The following is a 14,012-nucleotide window of genomic DNA, read 5'->3' as shown; positions in this document are numbered from 1 at the left end:
CAGGCCTTTGCGGCCCTCCGTACAACATTTTGTGGCCCATGATCGGCCTTCAAATATCGCAGTATTCGCGATTATTCCCTAACCGAATAATCACAATAAAAATCTCATTAATAAGAAAAAAATCGCATTAAACATTCGCAAACCCTGAGCAGTTCCGTTCAGGGTATGCAAATTTTTTTATTTTTATTTATTTTTTTTTGTTTTTTGGGTCACACCTGGCGGTGCTCAGGGGTTACTCCTGGCTGTCTGCTCAGAAATAGCTCCTGACAGGCACGGGGGACCATATGAGACACCAGGATTCGAACCAACCACCTTTGGTCCTGGATCGGCTGCTTGTAAGGCAAAAGCCGCTGTGCTATCTCCGGGCCCTAATGCGATTTTTTATTGTGAATATTCGGTAAGCGAAATCCCTTATGCGGTTCTGCCTCACCCCAACTTTGCCTCCTGTGGCCCCCAGATAAATTGAGTTTGAGACCCCTGATTAAAGACCTTGATATCAAACCCAAAACTATAAAATATATAAGAAAATGTAGGCAAAACACTCCATGACATTGAGACTAAAGGCATTTTCAAGGAGGAAACACCACAAGCAAGTGGAAGCAAAGATAAACAAACGGGATTACACTAAACTGAGAAGCTTCTGCACTTAAAAGGAAACAGTGACTTGGATACAAAAGCCACACATGAAATGGGAGAAACTATTCACTCAATACCCTTCTGGCTAATATCTAAGATATACAAGGTACTGACAGAACTTAACAAGAAAAAATCTAACCCCATCCAAAAATGGGGGGAAGGAATGAACAGACATTTCCTTAAAGAAGAAATACAGATGGCCAAAAGGCACACAAAAAATTGTTCCACATCACTAATCATCAGCAAACCACAATGAGGTATCTCCCACCACAGAAACTGGCACACATCACAAAGGACAAGAACAACGAGTGTGCTGGTGAGGTGGCGCTAGAGGTAAGGTGTCTGCCTTGCAAGCACTAGCCAAGGAAGGATGGCAGTTCGATCCCCCGTGTCCCATATGGCCCCCCAAGCCAGGGGCAATTTCTGAGTGCTTAGCCAGGAGTAACCCCCGAGCATCAAATGGGTGTGGCCCAAAAAACCAAACCAAACCAAACCAAAACAAAACAAAAAAAGAACAACGAGTGTTGGCGTGGATATAGATGTAGGGAGAAAGGAACTCTCATTCACTGCTTGTGGAAATACTGTCTAGTTCAGCCTTTCTGGAAAACAATATGAATATTCCTCAATAAACTGGAACTTGAGCTCCCATATAATCCAGCAATACCACTCCTAGGGATACACCCCAGGACACAAAAATGCAATACAAAAATCCTTCCTCACACCTATATTCACTGCAGTGCTATTTACAATAGCCAGACTCTGGAGACAATCAAGATGCCCTTCAGCAGAGGAATGGCTAAAGAAATTGTGGTACATATACACAATGGAATATTATGCAGCTGTCAGGAGAGATGAAGTTATGAACTTTTCCTAAACGTGAATGTACATGGAATCTATTATGCTGAATGAAATAAGTCAGATAGAGAGATAGACACAGAATAGTCTCACTGACCTATGGGTTTTAAGAAAATTAAGGGTATTAGTGAAATAATCCCAAGACAATAGAGATGAGGGCCAGAAGGACCAGCCCATGATACCACAGAGTGGCAAGCACAGTTAGAGCACTAACTGGATTGACAATGATAGTGAGAGAGAGAAGTAGGGTGCCTTTTTTGAAGACAGGCAGGGGTGGGTGGGGAGGAGGGCAATGGGAAACATCGGTGGTGAGAAAGTTGCACTGGTAAAGATTTGATGTATATTTGATGTGCACATTCGATGACTGAAACCCAACTACAAACATTTCTGTAAATAAAGATTTAAAATAAAGATTAAAGATTCAAAAAGGGAAATAAAATTTAAAAAAGTTTTAAAAAATAGTCAATTCTGATGTTGTGCTCAGAAATCATTCCTGGCGGGCTCGGGAGACCACCTGGGATGCCAGGGATTCAACCTGGGGAAGCAGCATGCAAGACAGACACCCTCCCCACTGTGCTGTCGTGACAGGATTTCTTTGTGGTTTCTAGGTCTCCACATGTCTTACTTTTTTCTTTTTTTGTGGTTTTTGGGTCACACCCGGCAGTGCTCAGGGGTTATTCCTGGCTCCAGGCTCAGAAATTGCTCCTGGCAGGCACGGGGGACCATAAGGGACGCCGGGATTTGAACCGATGACCTCCTGCATGAAAGGCAAACACTTACCTCCATGCTATCTCTCCGGCCCCATGTCTTACTTTTTAATAATAACTTTTTGGAAACTTAACTTTCTGATTGTTGTGCTAATAGTGAGTGAAGATATACTTGACTATTGAACACCAAGCTGTTATTCAGGAAGAAGGTGAATGTATCTTAATGGTTTAAGTGATTTTCTGTAGAACTGTACTGAGAGTGTACATGTTAGACTCCAATTAAAGAAAACAAACTGTCATTTGCTTTCCTGTTTTTGAGCTGCACTTGGCAGTGAACATGGGGGACCATGTGGTGTTGGGGACTGATCCAGGGCTCCGCATGCAAAGTCCCAGGTTTATGAGCCATCACCATGCCTCATGTTTCTATAGTTTCAGGTCCTGCTGACTTATGAGTTAAGGGAGAGAGAGAGAGAATCAGCCCCATTCCAGCCCCATCCCCACCTCCCACTGCCTATAACCACCACAGGCTGAGATGCCAATAGGTTTGTTCTCTCCAGCCTGCACCATCCAGCCTTACAGTTCATGGGGGGAAAAGAACAAGGAGAAAAGAGTGTGGAGACGGGGCTGTGGGCCCCATGCCTCTGACACTCTGAGAGGAGAAGGGTGCTCCCACACTGCCCGGAGCACCAACAGAAGAGCATAAAAAGGAGGAGCAGATTCTCTGCCCTGAGGAAAGTCTCCTCTCACTTGTTTTCTTTCTACTTTTCCTTGGGATATGCTACTCTTCGGGTGATCCATTGGAGGTGGAAGTGCAGGAGGTTCTGTACCAGCTTCTCCCCTCAAATGTCACAGACAGATCAAAGTTTCTCAGCATGAGGGATGCTGCCTCTCCTCGTGCCCCTTTGGGAGTGTTGGAACCATCCAGGACTATAGTAGCCCCCCATATTAATTGCACAGAGGAAGGAGGCTTTCTGTTTGTTTCTCTATAGAAGATAGAATTTCAGGTTGCTGAGTAATTTAGTTTCTGAAAAGAGGGTGATGAGCAGAATATGTTGGGGGCCCTCTAAAAAAGAAACGAGGAGAAAGGCCCATTACTAGTCTTTCCTACCTGGTCTGATACATTCTGGAATGACATGTGGAGAAGGGCTGTGAATTCTTCGACAGCCAAAGCATCTGTGGGGCTGGAGTGAGAGGTTGGTTCCTCTGGAGCTTTCTCAGCAGGGGTTCCTGAGGCAGGTTTGAGGGGTTCCAGAGTCCTGGGGTCAGGCCAACTGTTGGGGGCAACTGTGCTTGGAGCTCTGGGAGGCAGAGCTGTAAGTGGTATCAGAGGAACTGTACTCTTGGGATGGCATAGGGTCTTGGTCTAAAAGATAAAAACATGTTCGGGCTGGAACAATAGCACAGTGGATAGGGTGTTTGCCTTGCATGTAGCCAACCCGGGTTTGATCCCAAGCATCCCATATGATTGATTCCCCAAGCCTGCCAGGAGTGATTTTTGAGTGCAGAGTCAGGAGTAACCTCTGAACACTAGCCGAGTGTGGCCCCAAAACAAAACAAGTAAACAAAAACATGTCAAGAAGAGGGGCCTGAGTGATAGCACAGCATAGTGCATTTGCCTTGTATGCAAATGACCCAGGTTCAATCACTGGCATCCCAAGCCTGCCAGGAGTGATTTCTGAGTGCAGAGCAAGGAGTAACAACAAATGAGTGCTGCTGGGTGTTTCCCCAAAACAAAAACCAACCAACCAACTAAAACATGTTATGAAGAAAGGACAAATTTGATTTTTCCAAATGATGACAGATGAAGACCGTGATCAATCCTGCAACAGCTCTGGATTGTTCATAAAGTTTAAAAGGCTGAGGGAATTTCATGAAAGTGAAATTTAACAAGTTATGATGTGGTTTCTTTATGGTTCATTCATTTAGATTTTGCTCTCTTTTTTTTGTCTTCCATTTTAAGATTTTAAAATTGTACTGAGTATAATTTTGTAAGATGCTGCAAGACTTGTTTGGAATATATCAGGGAATAAACAAAAAATAGATGATAATTATACCAAGTTGGAAGTCAAAAAGAGATCTTAACAATCTTTCAATAATGCATCCATTAAATAGTATTCTTTGCTGTGTGTAAGTGCTACTTGGAAAATTACTCACAGAGCCAGAGCCGAGTTCAGACAGGACCCACCAGGAGCAGCCAAGAGTAACAGGTCAGGGTGAGGATTGTGGAGGCAAATACTTACATGATTAATGTGAGCAGCACTAGAGAGGTGACATGTATTTGAAAGATGAGTATCTATCATAGGAAAAAGAAAAGAGATCACGTTCCTGTAAGGATTTAGAATAAAAACATTTCTTCTTATTGAAGGAAATCTTTAATTTTTTAAAATTTTTTTATTTTTGGGTCACACCCGGCAGCGCTCAAAGGTTACTCCTGGCTCTATGTTCAGAAATCGCTCCTGGCAGGCTCATGGGACCATATGGGATGCCGGGATTCGAACCACTGACCTTCTGCATGAAAGGCAAACACCTTACCTCCATGCTATCTCTCCGGCCCCCCCAAAATATTTTTATTTAAAGCATTGTGATTTACAAGGTTATTCATATTTGAGTTTTAGATATACTGTTTAAGCACCAATCACCACTAGTGTCAACCTTAATCTACCAATGTTTTCAGAATCCATCCCAGACCCCACCTCCCCTTGCCCCAGCCTGCCAGCGTAACTGACACCTTTTAAAGTTTGGTTGTTAAAGTTTGGGTCTCATTGTTTCAGTGTTTGGATATTTAATTTGTGCTTTGGATATTTAATTTGTTCTTTCTTAACACTACCTGAATCCACTTGACCCCTGTCCCCTGTTATTTCATATTAGTCTTTCTCCCCCTCCACTCTATTTCTTACCTTCTCACTATACTCTGGGGCCAAGAGTGTACTAGACAATCCCCATTTAAACCATTGTATTCCCTTGTGCAGTTATTCTAAATATCCCATATAAATGATGTACTAGAGTTAAGACTTAATTTTGTTTGTTTTGGGCCACACCTGGCAATACTCCTGAGCCTTATGCTTAGAAATCACACCTGTAGGTGCTTAAGGACCAAATGGGGTGCCAGGAATAGAACCTGAGTTGGCTAAGTGCAAGGCAGATACCCTACCCACTGTACTATCACTGTAGCCCCACCTAAGGGGCTTGTTTAAAAATACTATGAATTGTTCTCATAATTAAAAATAAAAAATAATAAAAAATACTATGAATTATTTTATTGGAAGCTAGTGTGGTCATTTCTCAGTGTCGACAAATCTAGATTGGTTAGAATTATGAGCAGAAACACTGTAAATCACTTTAAAGAACTCTATATAAACTCAATATTACTGGGGACCAGGGAGATAGTATGGGGGTAAGGTCCTTGCCTTTCATGTTTAGATACATGTTTAGATACAGCTTGGTTTAATCCTCGGCACTGCATCATGTATCCCCCAAGTATTGCCAGAAGTGATTCCTGAGTCCAGAGATGGAATGAGCTCTGAGCACCACTAAGTGTGGCATCCAAAAAAACCCCTAAAAGTTAAATTTTATATTACAAGGCACATATTAATGTAGGAGCTTTGCTTTTCTAAAACCCACATTTTGTAGCATAGCTTCTTGTGTATGGTGCTAGGGATTGAACCCAGGGTCTCATGCATGCAAAGCTTTACCATGGAACCTTATCCCCAGCTGCAATCATTCAGTCCTTTTAAAGGCATCTTCAGCATCAGTGTTTTAGTTCTAACCAGAAAAGACTTTTGGAATTATGAGGCATTTCCCAAAGTACGTCAATTTTACTTTAATCAGATGCTATCTCTGAATATTTTTCACAGTTCCTAAGAACCCACTTACAAAGCACTCAGAAAGATTTATTTATTTTAGGTTTTTGGGCCATGACTGGCAGGATTGCTCAGTGACCGTTTCTAGTGGTGCTTGGGGGAACCATATGGAGATTTGGGGATTGAATCAGGGTCAACCTGGTTTTGAACTATCTTTCCAGCTCAGAAAAGTTTACTTTTATATTTTAAATATATATTAATGGAGATAATATATTCTACAATAAACCTTTCTAAATTGCTTTATAAAGTAATACTCAAAGACTTTGTCCATGTGTAATCCTTAGGGTGATAAGATCAACCGATCAGAAGAATAACTAGAGCCACTTACTGGTTTTTTTTTTTAGCCTTTCTAGTCAGGTGACCTACATAATCTCCAACACTGATAACTGAAGCTAATACATATCTCAAATAGTATTTGCTTTTCAAAATAAAGAAGAAAATGAAAGAAATATAAAAGCAAATAGTGCACATTCTTTGCAAGAATCTTAGGAAAAGTTTGTAAGAAAAACACTTCGGGGCCCGGAGAGATAGCACAGCGGTGTTTGCTTTGCAAGCAGCCGACCCAGGACCAAAGGTGGTTGGTTCAAATCCCGGTGTCCCATATGGTCCCCCGTGCCTGCCAGGAGCTATTTCTGAGCAGACAGCCAGGAGTATCCCCTGAGCACCGCCGGGTGTGGCCCAAAAACCAAAAACAAAACAGAACAAAAAAAAAACTTCGCCTCTTACTGAGGTGTTGATGAAAAGAAAACAACCAAAAACATATCAAAAAACTATATAAGAGGGGCCGGAGCCATAGCACAGTAAGTAGGACACTTGCTTTGCATGCAGCTGACCCGAATTTGATCCTCAGCATCCCATATGGTTCCCTAAGCCCCATAGGATTGATTCCTGAATGCAGAGACAGAAGTTACCCCTGAGCACTGCCAGGTGTGGCCCCAAAACAAACAAACAAACAAACAAACAAACAAAACAAAAGAAAAGACAGAAATGTTAACACTGGACAAAATAGAATGCAATGACTATTTCCCGGGCACCTGAGAGCAGCATTTAGGCTTTGATTCTATCCTGGTCATCTTGAAGGTAGAACTGGTTTTCTTATAATTAATTACCTGTGCTCCTTTTGTCTTTTGGGATTGTAATTTCTCTTTTTGTCTTCTCAGGACTCCAATATAAGTGTGAATTATTTCCATTTCTTTTATAACTGGTATCTTGGTTTAAAAAGGTGTCTGTTTAGAGACCAATGTGAAAGTTAATTATAGGATATAGCTCTATTGTAAGTCTATAAATGAGTAGTATATGTACCTATGTGTTAATCACAAAAGCACAAATTAAAGATTATTATCTGTTTTTTTTTCTTTATCATTTTAAATTTGTGGTTTTTTGGGCTACACCAGTCATGCTCAGGGCTTACTCTTGGGTCTGTGCTTAGGATTCACTCCTGGCTCAGGGGACTGTATGGGGTGCTAGTGAATGAGCCTTGGTTGGTCGTGTGCAAGGCAAGTGCCCTACTCACTATACTATTGTTCCAACCCCACAAGAAATTACATTCAGGGCTGGGGCAATAGTACAGCTAGTAGGGTGTTTGCTTGTATGTGACTGATCCTCCTAAATATTCTTCAGTGCCAGGAGTAATTCCTGAGTATAGAGGCAGGAACATCTCTAGGTGTGGCCCAAAACCCAAAAATCAAACAAACCTCCAAAATAAGTGGTACTCAAGAGGCCTAGGGACCTCTCCCAGGGATTATTTTGTTTTGTGTTTGTTTTGGGGCCATACCCTGTGCTGCTCAGGGCTAACTCATGGCTCTGTACTCAGGGGTCACTCTTGGCAGGGTTGTCCATTTTCCAGCCACTTTTCAGCAATTCTAGATCAAACAGGCTCAAAATGAGGCCCTGAGGATATGGTGCTTCTTGGGCCTGGTCCTGTGAGGGGTTACCCAGGCCCACTCCAGCAGTGCTCTAGGGCTTGCAGGGCCACATCCTGGGCCAGTTTGTGGTCAATGGGGAGGCCATGTTGTGCTGGGGACTGAACCAAGCTGGCTGCATATGTCTTACCCCAGGTACTGCCTCTCTGGTCCCAGTCTAACATGTCTAAAAGTCTCCCAGTGTTCCAAGATAAGAATAAATGCTGGGCAATGTGTTGCCTGTACATGGCCCCGAACACATGTCACCTGCATCTCTTCTCTTGAGACGTGGACTTTCCTACTTTCTTACTTTCATGCTGGGCTGTGTACCAGGGCTCTTTCTACTATTGGAGAAGCTCTATGCTCTCTTGGGCATGTTACTCATTACTCTTTCTTTTTTTTTTTTTTTTTTTTTTTGGTTTTTGGGCCACACCCGGCTGTGCTCAGGGGTTACTCCTGGCTCTCTGCTCAGAAATAGCTCCTGGCAGGCATGGGGGACCATATGGGACACCGGGATTCGAATCAACCACCTTTGGTCCTGGATCGGCTGCTTGCAAGGCAAACGCCGCTGTGCTATCTCTCCGGGCCCTCATTACTCTTTCTTATCCTCACCTTCCTGTTCCTCAGTACCTCAAAATAAATCTTGTTTTTATTTTTAAAAAAATGCTGTATGTAACCAACATTATGGTTAATAAGACAACCCACCCGACTAACACACAATTTTTGTGGGGCTGCTCCTCCTGAGGATGCAAACCTCTGAATGAGAACTTCCTGGCCCTACCTTCTCAAGTCCCCTCAGCTTATTGAAAACCAGTTTCTAAAATGAGAATGGAGGGCTCTCTCTCTCTCTCTCTCTCTCTCTCTCTCTCTCTCTCTCTCTCTCTCTCTCTCTCTCTCTCTCTCTCTCTCTCTCTCTCTCTCTCTCTCTCTCTCTCTCTCTCTCTCTCTCTCTCATCACTTACCTGCCTGGCAAATGAAGTAATGCTTCTGTGTGCACCAGTCCTTGTCAGACCACAGCTGGCTGCCGGTTCTGGATATGTACGTGCAGTTCTTGAGCTTTGTGGCCTGGTGCGTGACATCTGCCCAGGAGACCAGACCCAATGAGCTTTGACCTCAAAATCCAGACTTTAAAGTAAATCGGAGCACCAAATTTGCTAAATTGAGCCAGTTTATTATCATCAAACCCCTCAATCCTTTATAGCCATGGTAGGTAGCTCTGTTTTCTTAAGACCATAGGTTCCAGCCCGTGGTCCTCAAATTTTTTAAACAGGGAAAAGTTCAATATCCCTCAGACCGTTGGAGGGCTGGGCTATTGTAAAAACAAAAACTATGAATAAATTCCCATGCACACTGCATATATCTTATTTTGAAGTGAAGAAACAAAATGGGAACAAATACAATATGTGACTTGAGGGCCGTAGTTTGAGGGCCACTGTGACAGATCATGAGAATGTAGAGAATTCTTCTGAAAACAGCTATGCAAGAAAGATCAGTGGCAAATAACTCCTCTTCTAGTTTCTCTGGTCTAGATTCCTAGATTCTCTAGGAGTCTTGGAGCAGACGACAAAGATATTTACCAAGGAAACAGAAAGGGACCATAGAAGATTTCTTTCAGGGGCTGGAGCTCAGTACCAGGATATAAGCTTGGCATATGTGAGTCTGTGAATTTGGTCCTGGTACACAACCTCCACATAGCATGTACACACACCCAAACACTGAGCAAAAGATTTTCCACCTTAGAGCTTTTCATTGTTAGTGCAATATTAAGTAAGTCAATCGAATTAGTGAAATAATTTAATTATTAGTGAAATACTAGGTACAAAAGGACTGAATAAAATTTGATCACAGAAAATCCAAAGGCTGCACTAGAAGTAACAGAAGGTCAGTGGTGGAGGGTCTTGGGCACTGTAGTGGCAGTGAAAGCACAGTAACTTGGTTCAGCAAAATTATAAACATTAACATCAGTGTAACTATGTGCCTAAGCTACAGTAGAAATCCCCTCCCAAATTTACAGAGTAAAAGCTCACACAAAAATAGAAATATTTAAAAAAAATGATGGTGAATGCTGTAAAGTAACTGAATTTTCTGTGTCTATAAGCAAAAAGACATTTGGGAGAGTTGAGTCACATCTGGTGGTACTCAGGGCTTATTCATGACTGTGTTCAGTATTGGTCCTGGTATTGTTCAGGAGACCAAACTAGGGTGAACCATATGCCAGGGAAGTTATTTACTCTCCCTCTGGTCCCAAACAGAGTTTTGGTTTTAGGGGCCACACTTGAAGCTACTCAGAACTCCCAATTCAGTGCACTACAAGGGTCACTCCTGGTAGTGGTTGAAGAGACCATGCAGTTCAGGGTGGGGACTGAACACTAGCCTCCAGTATACAACATGCATCCCAGCCCTTTCAACTCTCTCCTAGACTCCAAGATTTAGTTTTCCTTTCTTTCTTCAGCCCCAAAACAAAAGTAGTGAAGTTTTCTTCATGAACACTAAACCTCGAAGCTTACCTGGGTTCTTTCTCGACTGACGTTTTTCCTGCAGCAACAAATTCTTCCCAGTCCACCACTTCTTCCCCTTTTCCAGAAAGTCCCAGATGAGTCCTTGAACCTCTTGGTTCCAAGTGTAAGCAAGTTCCCCTCCCAGGGCATAACAGTAATTTTCTGCTTCGTCAAAGTTGCAGTGAAACCTGTTGAGCTGATAACAGTTATTTTTGCCATGTGGCTCTGGGTTACTTAGCTGCATCCCTAAAATGTCACCTGCTTTGATATATAACCAAAGCCAGAGACTTCCACGGAAGAACATCTTTGCTCACACTGAGCAAGTCAAGTGTGGGAGCAGCTGCTGCTGGAGCTTTTAAATATATTTCTGGTTGGTTTGTCAGTATTATTACTAGGACTGGAATTAATCTGTCATATAAACAATAGCTTTTGTTTCCTTTTATTTTAAGAAACCAGGTGGCGTTTCTCTGAGCTGAAAACCATAAGCAAAGATCAATTAATCAAGCTTTATTGAGTCTTTATGATTTTTTTCCTAGCTAGAGCAACACCCTCTGTGTCTACACAACTTTATATGCCTTTAGCATTGTGACAGACCTTTATTTACCAGGTCTAAGCTGTAAGGAGTTTGAGGTGGTGGATAGTTAAGTCAGTATTGCTAAAACCTGAGTAACTGATTATACTTTCTTTTTAAAAGGAAAATTCTCACAGACCCCTAGAATTGGTTTAAATCAACTTATTCTGTTTTCTAAATGCATTCAAAGTTAAAATAAGGCTTAAGCTCTATCCCTAAGATGGTGGTTTTAGCTTACTTGATCCTAAAAACCAAAGAATAAATATTTGATGAAAGAATGAATATATATATATATACATATATATATGAAATGCAAATAACACAGAAAACAAATGGCATTAAAATGGGTTTGCTGAACCAAATATTCTCTTGTCCGTAAACAGAGCTCCTGCTTACCACACGAGGCACTACTTCCTTTGATTCAAGCACGCACATTACTTCACGCTGCAAGGGAGAATCAATACTCTCCTCACTTTTCTTTAACTTGTGGGAAAACCTTTATTTATAGAGCCCATTATGCATTCTCCACCTGCACCACATCCATCATTTATGTATTTCAGCCAGTTCTCTTCCTTTGTATCAAGATTTGATCCTTAATATAAATAAATGTGGGTACTGAAAATGGCTTGGCAAATTTCAGGGTTGAATTGGTTATCCAAATAATCCGGAATCATGCTTATAATATTTTCTAAAATCAGTATGGATGGGACTTTAAAACAAAAAGAAATTTTTTTCTTAAGTGCAGAGTCTATGAATACTTCCCTCAATAGAAAAATACTGCAGTAACCGAGTGAAAGATGAATGTGGTGTGGTCCTTTTCTGAAAAAGTCAGGTCTCCTTAGGGAAGAAAAATTATATGTGTAATTTTTAAAATTTTGTTTTGGGGTCACATCCGGTGGCACTCGGGTTTCTTCTGACTCTGCACTTAAAAATCACTCCTGGCAGGCTTGGGAGACCATATGGGTTTCCGGGGGACCAAACCCAGGTTGGCCCCATGCAAGGCAAATGCCCCACCTGCTGTGTAATTGTTCTGGCTCCAATGAATATAATTTTTAAAAAAGTAAGTACAATGGGAGAGGGTACTTTGTAGGTTCAGATAAGGAATAAATTATCTCCTTAACTTGAATTGAATATGCAAGAATGGTCATGTTTAGAAAATGAATTGGTTAGGGTCTGGAGAGATAATACAGCAGGTAGGATACCTGCCTTGCACATGACCAACCTGAGTTAAAGCTCTTTCATTCCATATGGTCACCTGAGCATCATCAGGAGTAATTCCTAAGTGCAGAGCCAGGAGAAACTCCTGAATACCTACATCCACTGGTTGCTCAAACCCCCCCCCCCCAGCAAAGAAAGAAAAAAATAAATAAAAAGAGGGGTTGAGCACTATTGAGTATGGCTCCACAACAAAACAAAAAAGAACATGAGTTGGGCATATTGGCAGGGATGTCCACAGAATATGTACCTAAGGATGAAGTCTTTATAAGGGGAAAGAAATCTCTCTTCATGGGAGCATTTTTGTGGGGTAGCAGTGGAAATCAAAGGTAGAAAAACTGTTTTAAGGGGCCTGAGCCACAGTACACAGTGAGTAGGGCACTTGTCTTGCACATGGCCAAACCAAGTTCCCCAACTCTCTAGGATTGATCCTAGAGGGAAGAGAGAGAGGGAGAGAGAAACAGAGAGACAGAGAGAGACAGAGAGAGACAGAGACAGAGACAGACAGAGAGACACAGAAATAGAGAGACAGAGAGACAGAGACAGAGAGAGAGAAGAGTAAGCCCTAAGAATAGCTGAGTGTGGTCCAAAAACAAACATTGGGTGTAGTGGTCACTCCTTTTTATTTACTTTTTGGTTTTTGGGCCACACCTGGCAGCGCTGAGGTTACTCCTGGATCTGCGCTCAGAAATCGCTCCTGTCAGGCTTGGGGGACCATATGGGATGCCAGGATTCGAACCACTGTCTGTCCTGGGTTGGCTGCATGCAAGGCAAGCGCCCTACAATTGTGCTGTCTCTCCAGCCAGATCTTCTCTTTTTAGCTGCAGGATACTTTCTTTTCTTTTTTTTTTTTTTTATTTTAGATCATATCTGTTATGCTCAGAGGTTACTCTACACTCAATAATGCACTCCTGGAGTGCAAGGCAAATGCCCTTGCCTGTTCTATCAGTCCAGTTCCCTGCAAGATACCTAAAGAAACTTTTTGTTTTGTTTTGTTTTTGGGCCACACCGAGTGACGCTTGGGGATTACTCCTGGCTATGCACTCAGAAATTGCTCCTGGCTTGGGGGGACCATATGGGATGCTGAGGGGTCGAACCACGTTCCGTCCTAGGTTAGTGCATGCAAGGTAAATGCCCAACTTCTTGCACCACTGCTCCAGCCCCAAGAAATTTTTATTTTTAAAAATGATAACACCATAATTTATCAAGTTGTTCATTTTGATAGTACAGGGTGTAAGGTGCTTGCTTTGCATGCCAGAGACCTGGGTTTGATGATCAGCATCCTATATGGTCCCCTTTCTTAATTCTCCTTCCCTCCAGCACCTCCAGTAATGATTACCAAGTGCAGAATCGGGAGTAACTAACTCCGTAGCATCTCTGGTTGTGGCCCCAAAACTAAAATAAAAAAAGTCACGAGGTCTGAATTTTCTAACAGTTTCATATACATAAGCCTCAGGTATTTAGAAGTGAAATCTGCTTGTGGCACCTTAAAAAATCTATGCTGTTTTCCGTTCCTTTATTATATCGCATTTAACTGTTTTCCGTTCCTTCATAATATAATAAATAATATAATTATTATATAAATTATAGCATAGCAATTTATTATATAGCAATTATATAGTAATGTACATGCACAAGTACATGCAAAGTACATGCACAAGCCCTCACCGTCAAAACGCTTAAATTATTGAAAAAAAAACTGACTAGAGTTTTTGCATAGAATCAACAGAATCAACACATGCACTGCCAGCTCTTGGTCCGGGTTCACA

The 14,012-nt window shown here is 41.9% G+C and overlaps 1 protein-coding gene across 1 annotated transcript in view; it reads right to left on the bottom strand.

The window, feature by feature from the left end:
* The window catches only part of PKD1L3 (polycystin 1 like 3, transient receptor potential channel interacting), a 58,820-nt gene extending 48,059 nt beyond the window's left edge, over positions 1-10,761 (bottom strand). Inside the window, exons 1-5 of the mRNA XM_049787435.1 lie at positions 10,467-10,761; positions 8,922-9,038; positions 7,168-7,284; positions 4,439-4,491; positions 3,307-3,561 (exon numbers count right to left, since the gene is read on the bottom strand). Coding sequence (XP_049643392.1) covers positions 3,307-3,561; positions 4,439-4,491; positions 7,168-7,284; positions 8,922-9,038; positions 10,467-10,761 — 837 coding nt within the window. The remainder of the gene's footprint in view (positions 1-3,306; positions 3,562-4,438; positions 4,492-7,167; positions 7,285-8,921; positions 9,039-10,466) is intronic.
* Between the last annotated feature and the right edge of the window lie 3,251 nt (positions 10,762-14,012).

Source organism: Suncus etruscus, chromosome 14 (assembly GCF_024139225.1).
Source record: "Suncus etruscus isolate mSunEtr1 chromosome 14, mSunEtr1.pri.cur, whole genome shotgun sequence".
NCBI lineage: Eukaryota > Metazoa > Chordata > Mammalia > Eulipotyphla > Soricidae > Suncus > Suncus etruscus.
Note: the sequence above shows the minus strand (reverse complement) of the source record. Positions and strands in the feature narration are given on the sequence as shown.